General features: G+C 36.7%; 1 protein-coding gene across 1 annotated transcript in view; it reads left to right on the top strand.

Moving 5' to 3' along the window:
• Positions 1-240: 240 nt before the first annotated feature.
• Ano3 (anoctamin 3) overlaps positions 241-20,048 on the top strand; it is a 314,454-nt gene continuing 294,646 nt past the window's right edge. Inside the window, exon 1 of the mRNA XM_039106460.2 lies at positions 241-505. Coding sequence (XP_038962388.1) covers positions 460-505 — 46 coding nt within the window. The 5' untranslated portion in view covers positions 241-459. The remainder of the gene's footprint in view (positions 506-20,048) is intronic.

The following is a 20,048-nucleotide window of genomic DNA, read 5'->3' as shown; positions in this document are numbered from 1 at the left end:
TTTACAGACTAACTTCGAGGAAATTAATACTGGTGCCTGAGTGTGATAAGGAGGCATGGATCTTGAAAATGAGTGTGTTAGTGACAGCTCTAAAGGAATGTGTGGATTTATGTCTGTCTTGTCCTTAAGACATTTCTTCTTCTCCCACGTGCACCAAACCCCTTACAACACCCACCCTCACTGCAGCACTGAGAAACAACCAGGATGTGGGGTTATTTCAGAAGTAGCCACTGAGGGGAGCCGGCCGCGGACTGCCCTCCCACGTTGCTATGACGATGAGACTGGCGGGCACACAGCCTTCAGAGCTAAGTGCTGGCTAAAGCAGGTGTCAGATTGCGACGAGCTAGGTGGCTCTGGGATTACTCAGAGCCTCAGGAGTGTCTCTGGAAAGTCTGACTACAATTGCTCCGCATCCCTCTCGGACAGCTCCTCAACTCCGCTGGAACAGGCAGAGTGAAAATGGTCCACCACTCAGGCTCCATTCAGTCCTTTAAACAGCAAAAAGGTCAGTGAGAATTCTTTCTGTCTTCCCTGTGGGCACCACATCCCGCTCCGCATCACCTTGCTGTTATGCAAAAACATCCTTTTAACCCGTGTATTGTGTTCAAGAGCTGGGGAACTCTGTAAAGTTAGGACCCCATTTTATAAATGTTTTATCCTGCAGCGGAGATGAGTCTGGTATCCGGAGCTGCACAGCGCTCGGGAGGGACCGGAATCTGTCATGCCAGGACTTGTTTGTACGTGTCTCAAGTCTCCTTCAGTGCATTGCAGTGAACTATTTAAGCAGAGAAAGTCCCTGCAACACCCGGGGATGAAGAGTGAAAATTTGGGTGCTGTTTGCTTCAGTATGCACTTCTAGTGCTCTGTAAGATTCACAAGAGCACAAGTAGTGCTGAGCTTGAAAAACTGTATAATAAATGTATTCGTGGAAAAATCCCAGCTGTCGACTGGTCCCAGATATAATTTCATTGGAAAACTTTATCTTCTGACCCCACGTTTATTACGGGGTTCCGATTTTTATGTGTATTGGGTCTTCCTTCCAGAAACTTCCCATACCGTCATTTATCTTTTACAAAATTTTCACTAGTTGCGTGGGCATGGTGAGATCAAGACTTTTTTATCACTCTTTGTTTTGTTTTCTTATTTAAATAGCTTTTCATAAAGCACTTATTTCTTTAACGAAGATTCTGGGAATTTTATTGTCGTATGAAGTTATTCAACATTAATGCCATTTACTGAATGAATAGTGGTAATTATGACGTATTTGTTAATACAGTCATTAAAATTTTTCAAGTATTCCATTTTTCACTGAAATAAATATTTATTGAAATCTTACTTCTAATATTCCTTCTCTAAATGACTGTTTTAAGGTATATCTTTGGCTTTATTTCTTAAAAAAATAAAGAAAAAATAAAGAAAAGAAAAGAAAAAAAGAAAAAGAAAAACAGAACAAAACAAAAAACAAATAAACAAACAAACAGAAAAAAAACTTTGGATACCCCCAGAATAACATAATAAGGATTTATTCTTCAGGCAGACTATTGTGCTGAAAGACGTTCTCAACAGAAACTGTAATCTGCATGAGTCCTCTTCTGGGTGTGTTGGAACCGGTACGATGTGAGAGACGGTGGGAGTAGATGCATTTGGGCTCCTGCGCAGTTCTATTTAAGCTCGAAGTGTTTTAAGGAAAATTCACTACTTCAAGAAGTTTTATTTCCTTGCAACATTAAACATGTATTCTAGGGAAAAAGAGATATGGAAAACTTGACACTGTCTCATGTTGTTACATTTTGATGCTTTGGGGGACCTGGAATCTTGGAATATCCCCCCAAATATCTTACTATGTGAGGATATATACATCGTATGCTAAAGAGTAAAGAACCCATCAACTTTGAGACTGGTTGTCATTGCTCAAAAGAGTGACAAATGTGTCCAAGTCATGGCATTTCATTGTGGCACTTTTATGATATGTCACGAGCCATTATTTCTAATTTCCCTATTTTAGCACACACACAAAAAAACATCATTAGTAAAAAGGTAAACATGAGGAAAAAGACTGACCAAAAAAAGAGGCAAAATTACCTTTTAAGTGCATGGTTCTAGTTGATTTTGTCTCTTAAAATATTAATTTCTTTCACCCCCTTTTCTCCCTCCAATCCCTCCAGGTTCCCTCCCATTCATTCCTCCCATGTCCCTTCCTACTCTCAAGTTGACATCCTGTTTCTCTTTGATTGTTATTGTTACATATAGACACATATTGAGTACGTAGGCATTGATACAAAGATACAACCTTTTTCGTCTGGTTGTGTTGTTTGAATGTATATGGTACCACATTTGATCACTCTGAATTGAACAACTATTAAGGGGTTCATCCCTGGGAAAGGCTAATTCTCTGCCCAACAGTCATTTGTTGCTTCTAGGTCTTTTTCTAGGGTAGGACCTGCTAAGGAAAGATAACCCACAATAAAGATCAGCTATTTTAATTTTTCAAATAAGAAGAAGCATAAAGACACTCTGGGTGCCTCCTGACCTGGGAGTGTTTTCCAGTGCTGGTCATCATAACTGCATATTAAAGTGATGGAAATTTTGCACTAAAAGTTTAGAGTCTCGGATTTTAGATTTGCCTTTGTCACTAGATAAATACATTTAGAAAAGTGTCTATCTACTTTTTTATTGATTTATGAATGATATGAAGACACTTGATGTCTGACTTTCTTTTCTTTCCTCCTCCCTGTTAATTAGCCTATATATAATGTACCAACTGAAGGGCTTTGTCATATTTTCACACATTCATAAAATGTATTTTGATCATGTTATCATCTTTATACATTTCATCCCTCTTTCCTTGCCCCTTCTTCCCAGCGTTTTGTACTTTCACTTTATTTTCATATCCTACTACCCCACTCTCGGCTTCCACATGAGAGAAAATACACAATGGTTTTGGGAGACTGTTTTATTAAACCTCACTTCCTACCAACAACATAATCTTATAATCGTATCCATCTATAGGTGGGAACATAGATTGATTCTATGGTTTGGTTAGTGTAAATAATGCCAAATTAAACTGAGTGTGCAGGTAGCCCTTCATTAAGCTGACTTTTATCCTTTTAGGTAAAGTGGTTTGTCAAATTCATACAGAATGGACTTTCTGTTTGGGAACGTCCATACTGACTGCCACTGCAGTATTCCATTGCTCTTCTGTTGGACAGGACAAGTAGTTAGCAATGTGAAGTCAGAGATTTTTCCTTTTACTCTTGATACAGATGACTGAAGCCCTACTTTTGGGAGGAAATTATTTAATTTATTGAACCAAATATGGCATTTTTAGGATTTTTTTGTAAGTGAATTCACTATTCTTTAAAATTATTACTAACCACTCTGAATTGAACAATCAACAGGGGTGTTAACCAGGAAAGGCTAATTCTCTGTGTCCCAAAAGTCATTAGTTGCCTATAGCTTTTTTTGTCTAGAAAACTCAGAAAACACAATCATCATGCATAAATATTCTCTAGTATTGGAGAAGTCCCTAATGACACTTTTGTGACTCAAATTCAATCCCTGATAATGTTCATCCTATTTAGGGAAACCAGTGTACATGGGAGAATAGCTATCTACCTTCAAAAGAAAATAAGTATCAATTGTTCCAATGTCACCATTATTTGATCTATAGGATTTTTTTCTTTCTGTCTTGCACCTTAATCCCCCATTTACTACCTACAGCTCTAATATTGTTAACTCTCTTAGTGTTTATGAAGTGAAAATATCTAATGTATAGAGTTGTAATAGAACTACAAATCTGTTTGACACATTTAGTTGTGATTTAAAATTTAATGATGGAAAAAACACTCATTGCTATTTCCAGGCTAATCCTAAAATTGACATATTAGAAATATAGGATATCCTCATAGGGGACACACACACACACACACACACACACACACACACACGCACGCACACACAGACACACCAGGACACACATAAACACACACACATGCACACGCACACACACACCAGGACACACCCACACACACACACCAGGACACACATAAACACACACATACACACACACACATACACACACTTTTCATTTTCTATTTGTGTTTCATTCACTTTTGCTTTACGGAACTACCTTATAGAAATGGTTGACTCTGGACATTTTAACAATTTTCCTTGATGATAGTATCAGTTACAATCACACACTCTGTCTAGTTAATGCACCATCTCTAAGGAAGTTTTAAAAGTTATTATAGAGACTATTGAGATGTAAATTTAACTCCATGCATTTAAGATTGCAATTCAGAGAAATGGCATTTATTCTAAACTCAACCCACGTTTATGCAGCACTTGTTTGCTTTGTGATATTATCATTCAGAACATTTTCATTCCTGAACATCTTACAAAAAACAAAATAAAACAAAAGAGAAAATAAAACATAACAAAACAAAACAAAAACTTTTTTCTCTGAGAAGGTTGATACGGTCGGAAATCTTAGAGACATGCAGAGTCGTTATGAGAGTCTTGGGCAAGTCTGCATTTCTGTAGGAAAATGTTGACATTGTGTTTCTTGATAATGCCACTTGTGTTTCTAAGGGATCAACAATGTGTGTTTAAACTTTTGTTCAATTTTCAATACTAAATTTTCTGATGACAGCTTGAATAAGTTAAGACATTTTGAAAGCAAGAATCTTCCACAACAATGACGAATTTAGGTATTGTCCTATTTCTGAGGTTTTGAGGGTATATTGGAGTGTTTGATTGCAGACAAGTGGAAGGATACACTTACTCTAACTTTAGCACACCTTGGAGTAAACAAGAGCTTGTAAATTAGAGCTGATTTCTGGATACACTCTACATTTGCTCCCTAGACTAGTATGCTGTAATTCACTGAATTCATAAAGGATTCATATGTCATTCAAGAGTGGATGAAAAAAAGGACAATGATAGTTCTGGCTTCTTATGCCTGTTTATTTATCAATATAGCTACCCAGATTTTCAGGGAGGTCATAGGATACATCAAACACAGGCTGTCTCAATCATCTTGGGCTTAATGGTGAGTTAAAGCTGTGAGTGTTTCATTAATTCTAAACAACATTTGGTTAAATATAAAAATAGTATTTTTTTAAACAATTCTCCAGGAGCAAGCACTCAGACAAACTGCTTAATCATAATGATCTTTAATGTTTATATGGAGAATTGCTGGCTGAAAATAACATCCACTTTATTTTTCTCTAAATAATTTGTTACTGCAAGTGCCCATCTGCAAGCCTTTCCCAAGTTCAACTTGGTGCTCGGTTACTGTCTCATGACACATGCAGAGGAAAGCTTCCGGAGAATAGCACCTACTCTCCAAATCTGCTGCTCAAACTTCCTTTTCCCTTAAATAATATCTTTACTGTCAAAATCTTCCTGGAGATTTTAAGAACCAAGAGAAATATCTGAGGACATAAATAAACTCACAGAAATCCATTCATCCTTGTGCACTAACTCCCCTAAGTATTTCTGGACTGCCCTTTTATTTCTTGTAAAAAAAAATCTAAATTACCTGAAGCATGGGGGAAAGGTTGAAGTGAAAGTCCTGGTATGACTGAACATGATTTCCAGTAAATGTTTCAGTCTATACACCTGCCTGTGTTGAACTGTAGGAGCTAAGGCCTCTGCCATTGGCCTGGATCTGTGATATGTGACATTTTAATATAGACTAGAGTATAATTTATTGTGAATTTTGTGTCTCTATGTGAGATACCATTTTATTGCTGCTCTAATGGTGATGGGGACAACTGTGTTGAGAAATAGTGTTCTGGCAATCAGTCTTACAATATACGGTTACCGCAACCTATCATGTCAGTGTCATATCGCCGGGTTTGCTTTCATTTATAATATTATCTTCTGTATTCATCATCAAATTAACAGAACTGGGTGCCATTTTAGGAACTCAGTTATGATTTGCTACAGAGTTCCTACTGTGCCTACACAAAATACCTAAAAGCCAACATAGCATTATGAATAAATGATGGCACAGTAGTACTAATATGCACCACACTTAGATATCTTCCCTCTGAGATAGAAAGCAAGTGTGTTGAACCAGAGTGTTACCGCCAAAGACAGCATTGTTCTTCAGACCCCTGTCTATCACAGTATTTTTCTTTGTATTTGCAAGAAATCATTCAGTTAATTTTATGATAATTTATTAGCAAACAACAGTCTTTAGTTTCAGGGTTAAAATTGAGTTCTTTAAGGGGAAAATATTTATATAGATAACCATGCCTCATTTAATATATTGTTTCTGATTTTACATTGTAAATATTCATTTTGCTCTTTCTATTTCCTGTTGAGTACTCAAGACCCTATTAGTAGTTGGGGATACCAATTGTGATGTCAGAGTCCATCAAGACTACTAAGGGATTACAGTTAATAGCCCGGGAAGAGTTCTCTGCCGGTTGTGCTATCTATTGGGATAGATAAGGGTCTTCCTCACCATGTAGTTTCTTCTGGAGACACAGGGCATGGTTTCCTGCCTATTGACTTTCTTCTCTCCAGGATGAACACCTTCATGCTTCAGGCTTTGGGATGCTCCAGTTCCCTATTACCAAGAGGATAGGAAGAATTTACCTGAATTTACCACCACTGAAGGGGTTCCATTGTCACATGGCTCTGAAAGACTAAGGCCAAAATTCTGTTTGATTTTTAAAATGTTCTTACTTCATTAGTTAGGTCTTCAGGCTTTAGTATTTGAACACCAGTTACCAGTCTTCTAGTTTTATTGATCTTGTAACATTTAAGTCGAGAGTAGACATTATAATGTTTTAGGTCTTTGTTTTTAGGTTTTCAGTACCAGGGATATTTCTTTCTCTGCAGCCTTCCTTAAATGAAATCAGAAAGCAGTTAGTTACCTCCATAATATTCATTCAACTATTTTTTTACACTTGCCTATAACTTGCCATGCCGGGCATTATTTTAACTCACTAGATTCAGGGCGCAGTAAGACTGTAGATGGCACACACCCTGTGTCAGTGAAGCACCTTCAAGCTGAAAGAGAGTCAATAGGGAAGACGTTTCCTGGTCAGTATCAACTTGATTTCTCCATATTGTAGCCGACAGGTATGATGTCCTTAAATATATCTGAAAAACCATTGGACCCAAGTGGTTCAACCTACTAATATTATTTTACTGAATGTACAGAAAGTCAATTTACCAAATAAATTTCTATCTTTTTACCAAGCAATTATTGAAGCCCTCTGATCTCATCTAAGCTCTCTGTGTACTAGAGTTCAGTTAATGTAGAAACTCATAACTAATCACCATGTAGAGAGTAAGTTTCAGTGTTGTGCTCAGCAACACATGAGACATCTATGTAACTCCTCCACCGCTGCCTTTAATAAACAGGGACAATAGTGGAGTAGGGAGCAGAAAGATTTTAACCACCGGAGATTGGGGAGAATGAACTGAAGAACGAATATCTTCTGAATATTAAATGCTGCCTGTATTGGCAGGCTCAGAACAACTGTAGATCTCTGCGCCAGAGTTCTAGCATTTCAGCATGAATCAGCCGTATTAATGATCTATTGGCACTTTATGAATTCTGTCAGAAAATTAATCGATTTGTTTTAGGCTATGACCCTGGTAGGCCGGCCACAGTCTAAAAGATAGCTCCTCTCTCATGACTGCATGAATAGCACAATCTGGAATCAGTGAGCTATTTTCTTTTTTAAAATGAGGATATAGATTTTGCAGAGGATTAATCTGGATCTGGAGGACTTGAGGAGAAGGTGGAGTAGGGAATGAATATAATAAAAATATGATATTTTCATATATGAAATTCTCAATAAGATAATACAAATATATTACAAAAACAAAAATAATATACAGCTTCTTGCATGGTTTAAAATTTGGGATCATTAAATTTTCTACTCCACTATAAAAGTCTTGGATCCAAATTGTATTCACAAAATAACAGAAATTGAGAGATCCTGTCTGCTTGGATTTTTTTTATAAAGATTCTTTTTTCATTTTCCCCCAGTGGTCTGAGAATTAGATAATACTAGAAATGATTTATGAAGCCAAACATACTTCTTTAAAATTCAGTGTGGTTTTAAATACTTACAAATATCCTTGTTTGTAAGACTTATAAAAATAATATAAATGAATGTAATAGTTTTAATGGGTGGTCGACCTTAGTATTATGTCACTGATAACAAACTGGCAGAATTAAAACACCATTGAGGTCATTCTACAAGGATTTCTGCACTTAAGAATATCAAAAGACAACTCCCCCGGCCAGCTGAAGGACAGTGTTACACCAATTAATCACCACAAGGCACATGTTCCTCCCCTCTCCCATCCAATTTGAGGGGTCTTCAGTTTTTATCGTAGTAGGTTTTAAAGGTATCACTTCTAGGCTTCAATGAATTAGAGAGAAATCTTCCACTTGGTGGGCAATTTATCACAAAGAACTATACACCATACTAACTTAGTTCATTTGAAATATAAAGGTTATGTTCATCCCAGTAAAAGTTCGTAGAGATAAAGCTTGTAATGACCATGAACAACAAACTATGTGGGTGGTAAGTAAGTGAAAGTAGAAAATGCAAGGGGATCCCCACAGGTGTGCTTTGGATAGCTAGGAAAAGAACCCTTTACTGTGAAAAACTGGGATATATACTATGGGCATCATCTTTTAAAACTTGTTTTTCCACTAGAATGATTTTGCAAACTTGGTGAGCCATTTCTATTCTTTTACCTATATTCTTCCATTACCTTTGTATGATCAAATTGGCTCCATTAAAAGACACTTTTCACCTGCCCACCGCTGTGGGAACCTTCAATATGCACATCTCCCATTTCCTCATTTTTAGTTTTTCTTACTTAAGTTACAACGATTATCCGATTTCAGAATTTTCTCTTACAAAGACCTCACTCCATTTCTAATTTTCCCAGACTTAGAGATAACCAACTTGGCTGAGGAAATTTACCTCTTACGTCTTGAATGATTGTCCTGTTTGTTAAGACTTGTGATTCTTACTCTCTTTACTATCATAATAGATTGCAGATAATACACCTACTTAACACCATCTAAAAATAGGGCCTAAGTTGGAAAAACATCTAAAACTCTCCTTTCAGAATGCCTTGTGATATTCCAATGTACCTTATATCTTACAAGAAAAGATTAAAGGATACCTATTCCTTGAAGTGAGGGCAGGGCGATAATAGGAATCTCGGTGGGATTTGTTTCTATTGACCTGTTCAGAAGAAGACATCTTCCAAAAAGCTCTCTTAAACTACCACAGTTCTTAATGACAATGAAGGCAACAATTTGACCCAATTTCAAAGCACATATAGACTAGATTCTGCACAACTATCTAGAAACACACATTTCTAAAGGAAACATCACAATAAAACATCAGGAGGTTGTAACAAGAGTCAACTCAACAAAACAAACTCCCCATGCTAACTCCAAGACTTAAGCCTTAAAAACATAGAACATAAAAACAACATTGAATGGCTACCGTTTAAAAAAAAATTATGACAATTGGTAGGCCCTCAGGCCAAATCATTCTCACAAAGGAATGATAGTTTGTTAAGTGCAGAAGTGGCTTCGGTGGACTGTCACTCTGACAGAGACACACAGGAATATGTGTGTGTGTGTGTGTGTGTGTGTGTGTGTGTGTGTGTGTGTGTGTGTGTATGTGTATATGTATGTGTATGTGTATATGTTATATATATACATGTATGTGTGTATGATGTATATGTAAATATACATATATATATGCATGTGTAATTTCCATCCCCATACCTCATTACTTCCCTATCCTTACACAGTGCTTAGAGAATAGCTTTATGCTCCCAAGCAGAGGCTCTTCATATTACCCTGAAGCAAATAGGACAGCCTTGCATTAACAGTCTGCCCCATATCACTAATCCTGCTACAAAATTCTGGCTTAAGCTAGACAGAAGCTGAAACCCTCCCATAGAATCCTAGATTCCAGGAAACCCTCTTGCCACAGGAAACCCCAAACATACCATTATCTTTTACACCGGGCTGCCTCAACATTCTAGTAAGAGGCTGGGCGTGTATTCATAAACCTGAAGTTTGAGTATCCTAAGAGGCAACAATAATACAGGACTTTTGTCAAGTGCAATTGGAAAAACAGAAGGTATATTGACAAGAATACACAGTACAGACCTCTACTCACAGGTCTAATTTGTGTCAAATATCAGTCAAATCTCCCTGCAATACTGAGAGTCAACTTAACCCAAAACCAGTTGATTTATAACCTTGTGTCAGCCTCTCAAGACAAAATTATATAAATCTGCTGTGAAACAAAATCATCATTTCCCTTTTGTTCAAAGGGTGCTAGAGAATTGATCTACTCATTAGAAAGCCTGACCTCTGATTTTAATAGATAATTATACTAGTAGTTCTCACCTGGTTGATCCTGTTCTGGTGTTTGTGTGATATTATAGTTTAGCACACAAGCAGTAAAAAGTAGAAGCCCCTTTTTTGAATGTATAGTTGTTTCTAGATATTCATCACAATTTTTGGATAATTCCCAGGATAGTTATCCAAAGTACATTATTAATGGATTGATTCTCTCTACTTTTGACTGGAGTTCGTGCCCACTTTCATTCCAATAATGGAGTCAATTGGGGTACCAATAGCATGTCTCCTATACTTGGCAAATCTTGAAGAGTAGATCCTCATGGCAGGTAGCTAATACAAGAATGGATGAGTCACTGTACTTGTAGCTAATGATGGAGTCTGAAAAGCGGGTCTTCATGGACAGAGGATCTTGACACTGGACAGAAGGCTTCACAGAGTGGAAAACTTTACAGGAGGAGCTCCTTTATTGCTACCATTGCCTGTTAGTGGGAGGTAGCATTGTGACTGAACTGTGTTCTACATGATTTAAGAGCCCACATCTATAACTCAAAAGTCCACAAGGATCTAATTTTATACATCTTTTGAATAGCTGGGAAGCATTTGAGTTCTATGAATTTCCAAATTACCTGTCTATAGCAAATCCCCTTTGTCTACCTGTTTTCCTTATGAGTAATAGGACTGTTTCAGGAAGAATTTTACTATATTTGAGCTTAATCATGACCCCAATGGACCACTGTTCTTTCTGGGGTGAGTCACTTTGTATCTAAAACAAAAGCATCTGGGACTCTAAGAGCCAAATCCCTGCTCTTGGTATACTTCATCAGGAACTACAGAAGTGTGAAATTATATTCTAAACTTGGCAGTGCATTAGTACAATCAACCTTGCAGTCTCATCAGCTATTGTCTTTCCTCCTAAATAACTCTTCGAACAGAAACTACTTTAAATTGTAACATTGATCCAACAGTTAGATATTTAGCAAGTCTGGACCTGCTGCTGCAAAATAGAGCAGAATATGATCTCCCATCATTACCACAGCTCAGATATAGTCTGCCCAAGAACTGGAGTTCTTTTTTCTGGGTAAAAGTGGAAAGATATGGGAAGTATATGTCTGAAAATATTTTACAAATGTCATGTGTTGATTGTGCATATTGACCAGTTTCTAAAAAGTTATTAGGTTGACAAAAACTTAATAGAACTCATACAATTTTGTATATTTTGTGGTTTGCTTTGAGGCAAACACTACCAGCATAATTTTGGGGATATGAGGATGGTGTGGTTAGATGATGGTGTGGTTAGATATTACATATAGGCATAGATATAGATTAAAAGGGTTCATCCTTTTTTGGTATCTTGAATAATTTAATCCATTTATTTTTGTTCATTTATCTAGATCTATGTGATTAAACTTCTTAACTTTCAAGATTCAAGAATCATCTGGAATTCAATAATTGTCAAGCCTTCCAGGACATTAAATTTAAACTTCATGGAAAAAGGCTAGGGCTTTTCAATTTTAACAATAAATCTTAAATGATTACAAGCAAGATCATTTCAAAACAACAATATAGTAGATTAATATTTTAATTGCATATAACCATGCAAATAGTGACATTTAAAATGGTTTTCAGTGAGTTACTAATGAAAATTGTTTGTTTTATACCAAATGTGATAAAAAACTAAATATGTTTAATCATATTCATTGATTTCTTACCATGCAAATATAGCTGTACTTTATAATGTTAACAAAAAGTTCAACATTAGAACATATATCTAGACATAATGACCTGTCAATATTAAATCATGGGAATAAAAAAAGATTCATAACAAGAAAGGAGGTTGAAGTAATATTAAAAATAGTGTCACTCAACTAACAAGTGGGACTGAGGCAAAGGGTCACCTTCTATAAAGTTGGACTGCAGGTGGGATCACTAGCTGGGAGAATCCTCCTGAATCCCTTTGGGTCTGGATCTGGCCTGTGTTTCTAGGTCTCTTTTCTCATTTATAGTGTTGATCTGAAAACACTATATTCTCTGGTAGTTATGAAATCTTAAGAAGATAGTTTCCTGTTTTCTTAACCTTTTGTTCATACACACTTAAGTGAAGAGGTCTGTGGCTGCATTAATTGTTGGTCAGAATTGAAAAACTATGACCTTTCTTTCATTTTATTTTTATTCACCTATGTTTTTAACGGTTTTTTTTTGGTTCTTTTTTTTTCGGAGCTGGGGACCGAACCCAGGGCCTTGCGCTTCCTAGGCAAGCGCTCTACCACTGAGCTAAATCCCCAACCTGTTTTAACGTTTTTAATTGCCTCTTCCACATTTCATCTTTTGTTGGTTTGGAGTTCAGAGAATTTGAAGGTAAATATTTTGGTTTTATTCTACTGATGTCTGGAACTCCTTCTTTCTCTGATGCAACATATATTAGTGAATTTACACATTTCCCTCTTCACCATTTTTTCTTACATGTTTAAATTATGTTTACTTGAGGGAGTGTGTGGAGCCAAGATGATAACCAGTAGAAGCACATTATCTCCTTCCACCATGTGATTCCCAGAACTGAACTGAAGTTCTCAGGCTTAGGGAAAAGCCCCTTTACCCACAGGGTCCTCTTGCTGGGTCTTCCTATATTATCTTGATTATACTTATCAATTCAAGAAAATTGAAAGAATTGCCTAACACATATTATAAACTCAATTTTATTTTGTTTTGTTTTAAGGATGATGGAATCCAGACCTCTTTAAGATATATTAATTAGTTCTCTTTTAGTTGTGACCAAAGGAAATTTTGCTGAAATTAAATGATCCAGGACATTCAAATACTTGTTTAAAACTATAGTAACTTCATGGTATGACTAAGACCAAAGTTGATGATTTCTCAGAAAATGTATTTTAGAATTTAAAAAGTTACTAACAGGTCAAAGTCCGTGTTAACTCCTCTTACCATACAGGAAAGCGGCAGGAGCAACTTTTGTAAGCAATGAGTAAGTTTGTGGCATTGAGTGACAATGGTTGATGTCACAGTTTTATACTTAGATACAAACATCTATGCTGTTAAGCTATATACATTAAATGCTTATAGCTTCAAAGTTTCAGTCATGCTTACGCAGTTAAAATAGTTAAATAGCTGAACAGGCTGTCACATACCTACAGTTCTAGTACTTGGTAGGTAAAGGCAGGAAAATCAGTTCAATTTCAACCAGGGCTTCAAAGTGAGTGGGAGACCATCCTAGGAATACATGAAGCCTTGTCTTATAAAACTGAACAGTTTTCTAAGTGGGATAATAGTAAACGTTAAAAATCATCAGTATCATCTGCAGCCTATCTGAATCCCTCACAAAGAATGTAATTTATCATTTGTTAAATTAGATATCATTTCTTACAGAATTACTTGAAGTCTAACATTTTAAAAATAATATTCTTATTGTCTGAAAATGTCATACCCTTACACTGTGGTCTGCTCTATTTTTTTATTATCATCAATTTGACTAATCAGTGTGTAATGTTATTTTCCAATTAAATTGATTGATGCTTAATAACATAGGAATTAAGTCATGCTAAGGTTAATTTCCTTTGGTGGTAATTTTTCTCCTGAGAAATATCTCATATTTTTCATTTACTTTATATTTATTGCTACTCTTTTCCAATTTGTTTTAATGTTTAAAAAATTCTTATATTTTTAACTATTTTAGTTTTACTTGCAAAACTCAGGAGCCATCATAAGCCTGTAGTAGGCAAATGAATATATAAGTAAGGCAAACTTTTTTTCTTCAGATTATTATTTTTTATAATTACTAGCCTTTAATCTTTTTTTTACAGTCCAGCCATTATCATTGAGGTTTGCCCTCTATCTGTTCCTTATGCCATTCCTACCCCCAGACTCTCACCCATCCTCGGACCTCCCTACTCCCTAGGGCCTCAAGTCTCTCACTGCTTAGGTGCATCTTCTCTCACTGAGGCCAGACAAGGCAGTCCCCTGCTGAATATGTGTCTGGGGCCTTAGACCAGCTCATACATGCTGCCTGGGTCAGAGATCTCAGGGGTCCTGGCTAGTTGAGGCTGCTGGTCTTTCTATGGGGTCACCCTCCTCCTCAGCTTCTTCCAGCTTTTCCCTAATTCAACCACAGAGGTCCCCAGCCTCTGTCCTTTGATTGGATATAAGTATCTGTATGTGACTTTTTCAACTGCTTGGGCCACTCCAAGGGCAGCCATAATACATTCCTGTCTGTAAGCACATAGATCAGTGTCAGGCCTTGGAGTCTCCCCTGGAGCTGGATCCCAATTTGGGCCTCTCACTGAACCTCCTTTCTCTCAGTCTCTTCTCCATTTTTGTTCAGGAACAATTCTGAGTCAGAGTTCTTTTTACTGTGGGATAGCAAGCCCATCCCTCCACTTAATGCCCTATCTGTCTATTAGACTCTACAAGTTCCCTCTCCCCATTGGAAGACATTTCATCCAAGGAGGTCATTTCATCAACTCTTTGAGTCCTGAAAGTCTCTCACCTCTCCTTTCTCTGGTACATTCTAGCCCCCCACCCCCACCTCCTACCTCCTGATGTTGCCTGTTTACATTCTTTCTGCTTGGCCTCAAGACTTCAAACCTCCCTCATCCCCACCCCACCCCCACCCCTAACCACAAGCAAACTCTTGATTGAAGGTGTTTTGTTTTCTTGATTTTTTTTCCGATTATTTTACTGACACATTTTCTCAAGTAGCTTCCTGAAACTTAGTGGAAGAGTTAATTCTTTTTAGAATTTACAATAATATTTCTTTTTTTCCTCTTAACTACAAATGTTTGATCATTTATCAGGTCTGCACAGACGAGTTCCTAAGAGCTGAAATATGTCCCCATCACTAAGCCAGAATCAATTTCCCACTGATAACCAGTTGCAAATGAAAATTTAGTTTCCTGCAAGTGAATCTCATTGGGAAAAATAATACTATTAAGAACAGACCACATGCCCAGCAGTAGATGGCCAACAGAAAACAAACTCAAAGGCATGTTTGAAGACTCCTTGTCTCATAAGGATGTCAGGGCTTTGCCTTTCATTTACATTTTTCTTCTTAAATTTTTATCTTATTTTTAATTTTATTCTCTCCTTTTAACCAACAGGTCCTTTGCATATATATGTTATGGTTTCCAGTTTTGTGAGGTTTGGGGGATTCTTGAGTATATGAACAAGTTCATGTCTGTGTTTTGTACTTTAGGTTCTTTTCCTTCTGCATGGTTATTCAATTCTTATATGTTATTTTATTTATATTATTATATTTTATGCTATTAATTATCCTGAAGGCAGTTCCTTTTCTAATAAAAGACAAAAAAGGGTGGATGTGGATGGGAGGGGAAGGAGGAGGAACTGGGAGGAGTGAGGGAAACAGCAATTAATATATATAGGAAGAAGATCTATTTCCAAGAGCAAAACAAAAAGACATGAATTTGAGAGGAAGTGGGGAGGAAGCAGGGTTAGTTGGAGTATGGAGTGGGAGGTATAGAAATAATATAAATGTATCGCTCATTCATGTATGAAATTCTCAAAAGTAAAATTTTTAAATCAAAATAAATGAATAAATAGAATCACTATGAAAACAAAATAATTTTAAATGAAAATTATTTCCTCTCAAAAGGTTAACAGCATGATTCAATTGTTACTTTTCAGTTGACAAATTAGTAATCTTAAAGCCTTTCTACATCCTACCTTTGTTAACATTATTTTATTGTATTCCTATTCTCTCCTACGTGTTTTAGCCTAATATTTTGGATAGATGAACAGACAATAAATATGAGCTTGACAAATATGCTCTCATTGTGTGGATAACCTGGTGCCTTTTGACAGCGTTCTTGAAGTAAGAATTTTTCTATCAGAACTAGTAACATGCTCAGAGATTGTCCTGAATTTTTCTACAAATCCAAGTTCACCCAATTTTTAACCTTAGATCCATACTCAAAATGAGAGTATTTTATAAACCTGTTTGCTAACAGCCTGAAAAAGACAGGCCTGGTTTCAGAACTAATTTACTCATGACTATTTCCTACAGCCTGAGTAACAGTTATTGTTGGAAACAAGGCATATGCAGGGCCATTGGTCTGTTCTGAAGGACCATTTGTCAAGAAGTTTAATGTTTCGAGGAGGAGATAAAGACACTTGGGTGCCTTTGTAAGCATTTTGTATGTGAAGAAAACACTCAGAGAATGTTAGAGGTATTTTTTATTTCAAGTATGTGATGACATTTTTTTCTGTTCCAGGCTTTCCCCCTATAACTGTACCTAGGAACAAAATCAGAGCTGCATTGATTCAGTTCTTTATTGTAATATTTATCATAAAACATCATTGTATTCAACACAGAAATGTGTTTGGACTGCATTGTGCAAAATGATTGATGGTGCAATTATAATGATTGTGGGCTGTTTATGCTTCCCGTTATGATTGCCAGGTGAATAGACTAGAGGACATTGCAGCTAATGTACTTAACGGTAATGGAGAAACACTGGTGAGATTCAGAACTCTAGTGCCAGCTGCCAGTGTTCCTTGCTGCTCTGATGATTTGCAAGCTCATATTTTCAAAGTATTACTCTGAGAACTTTGCACGCATCTGAAGCTGGAGAACGAGGAGCCCGCCCTCACACACTGTCGGCACACTGCCATCTACTTTGTTGTTTTTAACATTCAAGATGAGGATTTTATTTTATTTTAGTGTTTTTTGGTGACAGCCGCCCAGTATCTCTACAATTAAGCAACCTAAGCATTTTGTTATATTCTGGTAGATTTTTCAAAACTATTTTTTTCAAGAATGCCTTTTTTTCTGGTCTCTTGCTTCAAAATACACCTGAATGTTGCTTAAATGCTACTAATTTTTTCAACATTCTCTGCGTCTGATTCAAAGATTCAGTAGGTCTGTACACTGTTCTCTGTACTCACTGTGTTGAATTTACATCCTGATGCTTGCAATTAGATGATTCTTTAGTCTTAACTCCTCTGTCTGGTGCCAGTATCATCACAGTTTTCCTTAACCACTACTATGGTCAAATCAGACTCATGTTCTCAAGAAAATGTAGCAGAAAGCTACAGTCAGTCGCTACCAATGGCAAATTTCATTTTGATGTGAGCTAAGAATGAACTCTGAATGCCTACAGAGTTAAATATCCAGTCAAATTCTGATGTGTTCTCCCTTTAATCTTCAGTAAATAGATAAAATAGATATAGTTTTCCATGAAAACTGATGATTTGAAAGAAAAGGTAACCTATTGGATTTGAAGTAATAGATAACCTGTTGAAATTTCTATGCCTGACCTTGAATTCCTTGAATTAAATTATTTTAATACAGTGACTGGAAGCAAAAGTTGCTGCTTTTTAAGCAGATGGCCGGATGGCAGTTACAAAATCATCCCAACAAGGTCTATCCCCTACCAGAGTTATTTTCCCACGGATATAAATAAATGAATACATATGTACTTTGTATAAGTTCATAATATCGGTTTACCTCATAAGTTAATTTGATATTGATAGGAAGAAATAAACCTTTCTGTTTAAGACAGTAGAATATTGTTAGTGACCATTCTATGCTTTAGAAAGTAGATCAAAGGTAAAATTATACATCCCCCCCCCAAAAAAAAGGAGGAGAAGAAAAACAGAGTTTGGGATATTACCTTTCCAAGTGATGCATTACGATTGAGAACAGCATAAATAAGCCCGTATGTTGGTGTACCCACTTTAAAACTAGCACTCAACTAGTTTTTCCTGTGCTGGTAAGGGCATGTGATGATCTGTAGTTGATACCCTGCTCAATTCTGTAACCCCCTGTGAATCAGAGGAAGCAATACTGACCACATTTTGGATTTCTCAAATAAAATGATAGAACTGAAACAAAAATGTTCCTAAAGACCCCTCTAATTGTCACACTCCTGTATTTCCATGACAGTTGTAGAGAAAAGCAAAGTATCCAAAGCTTCAATAGTGCCCTAACTTTTCTTTAAAATACGCCTCTCTCTAAAATGCACATGCCTTGCTCAATCTGTCTAGACATTTCAAATCAGTCTTTCTCATTTTGATCACTTAAACAATGAACGTAACCCCCTAATTCAAATTCATGTACAAAATACATGTAAACTATCTGGGTGATTGTTCCAGCATATCTACTGTCTATTTGATATAAATTTAATAAAACCTTGGCATTTAAAAATAAATAAACTCATCTACATTCATTCAAAAGAAAACACTAGCATTCAGAAAGCTGAGGGAAGAGAATTCAAAATGGAGGCAGCCTGAGTCTACATACTGAGACTTTACCGAAAATATAAAACAGATAAAATGTAATCAATAAAAAGAAGAGGGGGTAGAAATAGGAAGGGAAGGAAGGAAAAAGGGGGGTGACAGAAAGAGTGTTCTTATTTATTCATCTACTCCAAATGAGATGGATTTGAGATTTGACTCTGAATCAATAGAACTCTCATAAATAGTGGAAATTCATGTATGTGCATAGGTTAACACAGTATGCTGGGGAAGGTAAAGAAACGAGACAAGAAATATGAAGTACTTCAGATTATTCATATTCTAGAAGAGAATCTATGCAATATTAAAAAATCAAGTCCACATAGAAGCATTTAAAGGTCTGGGGATCCAGTCAATATTTTTCTTCTCTAAATATTATACATTAAATATATATTCAATACTTCCTGTTAGCAGCTTTACTTCTTTCCTTCCACTCCTTCTAATCCTTGCCTCCACCACCTTCTGTCTCACCCATATCCACTCATCCTTCCTTTCCCTTTCAGAAAACAGCAGGCCTCCCAGGAATATCAAGTGAACAAGGCATAACAAGATATAATAAAACAAGACACAAACCTACATGTTAAGGCTGGATGAGGCAACCAAGTAGGAGGTAAAGTATCAGAAGAGCAGGCAAGATAGTTCAAGACAACGCTCCTCCCATTATTAGGAGTCCCACAAAAACTCCAAACTGAAGAAGCACAATATATGTGCAGAGGACCTAGTACAACCCATGCAGGCTCCGTGATTCCTGCTTCAGTCCCCATGAGGTCCTAGGAGTCCTGTTTAGTTGATACCTCTTCTGCCGGTATCCTCTACTCTTTTGGCTCCTAAAATTCTTCCCACCACCATTTAGTTTTTTCTTATTTTCATTTTCTTGATTGCCTCCTCCTCCCCCTCCCCCTCCCCCTCCCCCTCCTCCTCCTCCTCCTCCTCATCCTCATCCTCCTCCTCCTCCTCCACTTTCTCTTTCTGCTCCACTCCTATCTTATCCCATGAGCCTTCTCTGACACCGACTTTTAAAATTTTCTTCACTTCAATCTGAGAGCTCCAACACTAGAGAATTTGTTTTCTGTTTCTTTTGTTTTCTGTTTAAAATAGAAAGCATTCTGTTAAATACCAATGCTTTGTCCATTTCTTCTTTACCTTTGTTCTAACACCCTTTATTACTTTTTGAATATTTGTCAAATTCATTCGACTGCCCACACACAACACACATTCCTCCCTCCCTCCCTCCTTCACCCCTCTCTCCCCGCTTTATACCTCATTCTGGCCCTCCTTCCTTATTTCTTTCATTTCTCTCTTCCTTTCTTTCTTTCAGCTTGTGTTTAACTTTGTTACCTTTTCACTTCTTAAATGAACCAAGAATATATAGCAATTGCACTGTTTGTATTAACAGCTGTAAATTTGATAT

Source organism: Rattus norvegicus, chromosome 3, assembly GCF_036323735.1.
Source record: "Rattus norvegicus strain BN/NHsdMcwi chromosome 3, GRCr8, whole genome shotgun sequence".
Taxonomy (NCBI): domain Eukaryota; kingdom Metazoa; phylum Chordata; class Mammalia; order Rodentia; family Muridae; genus Rattus; species Rattus norvegicus.
Note: the sequence above shows the minus strand (reverse complement) of the source record. Positions and strands in the feature narration are given on the sequence as shown.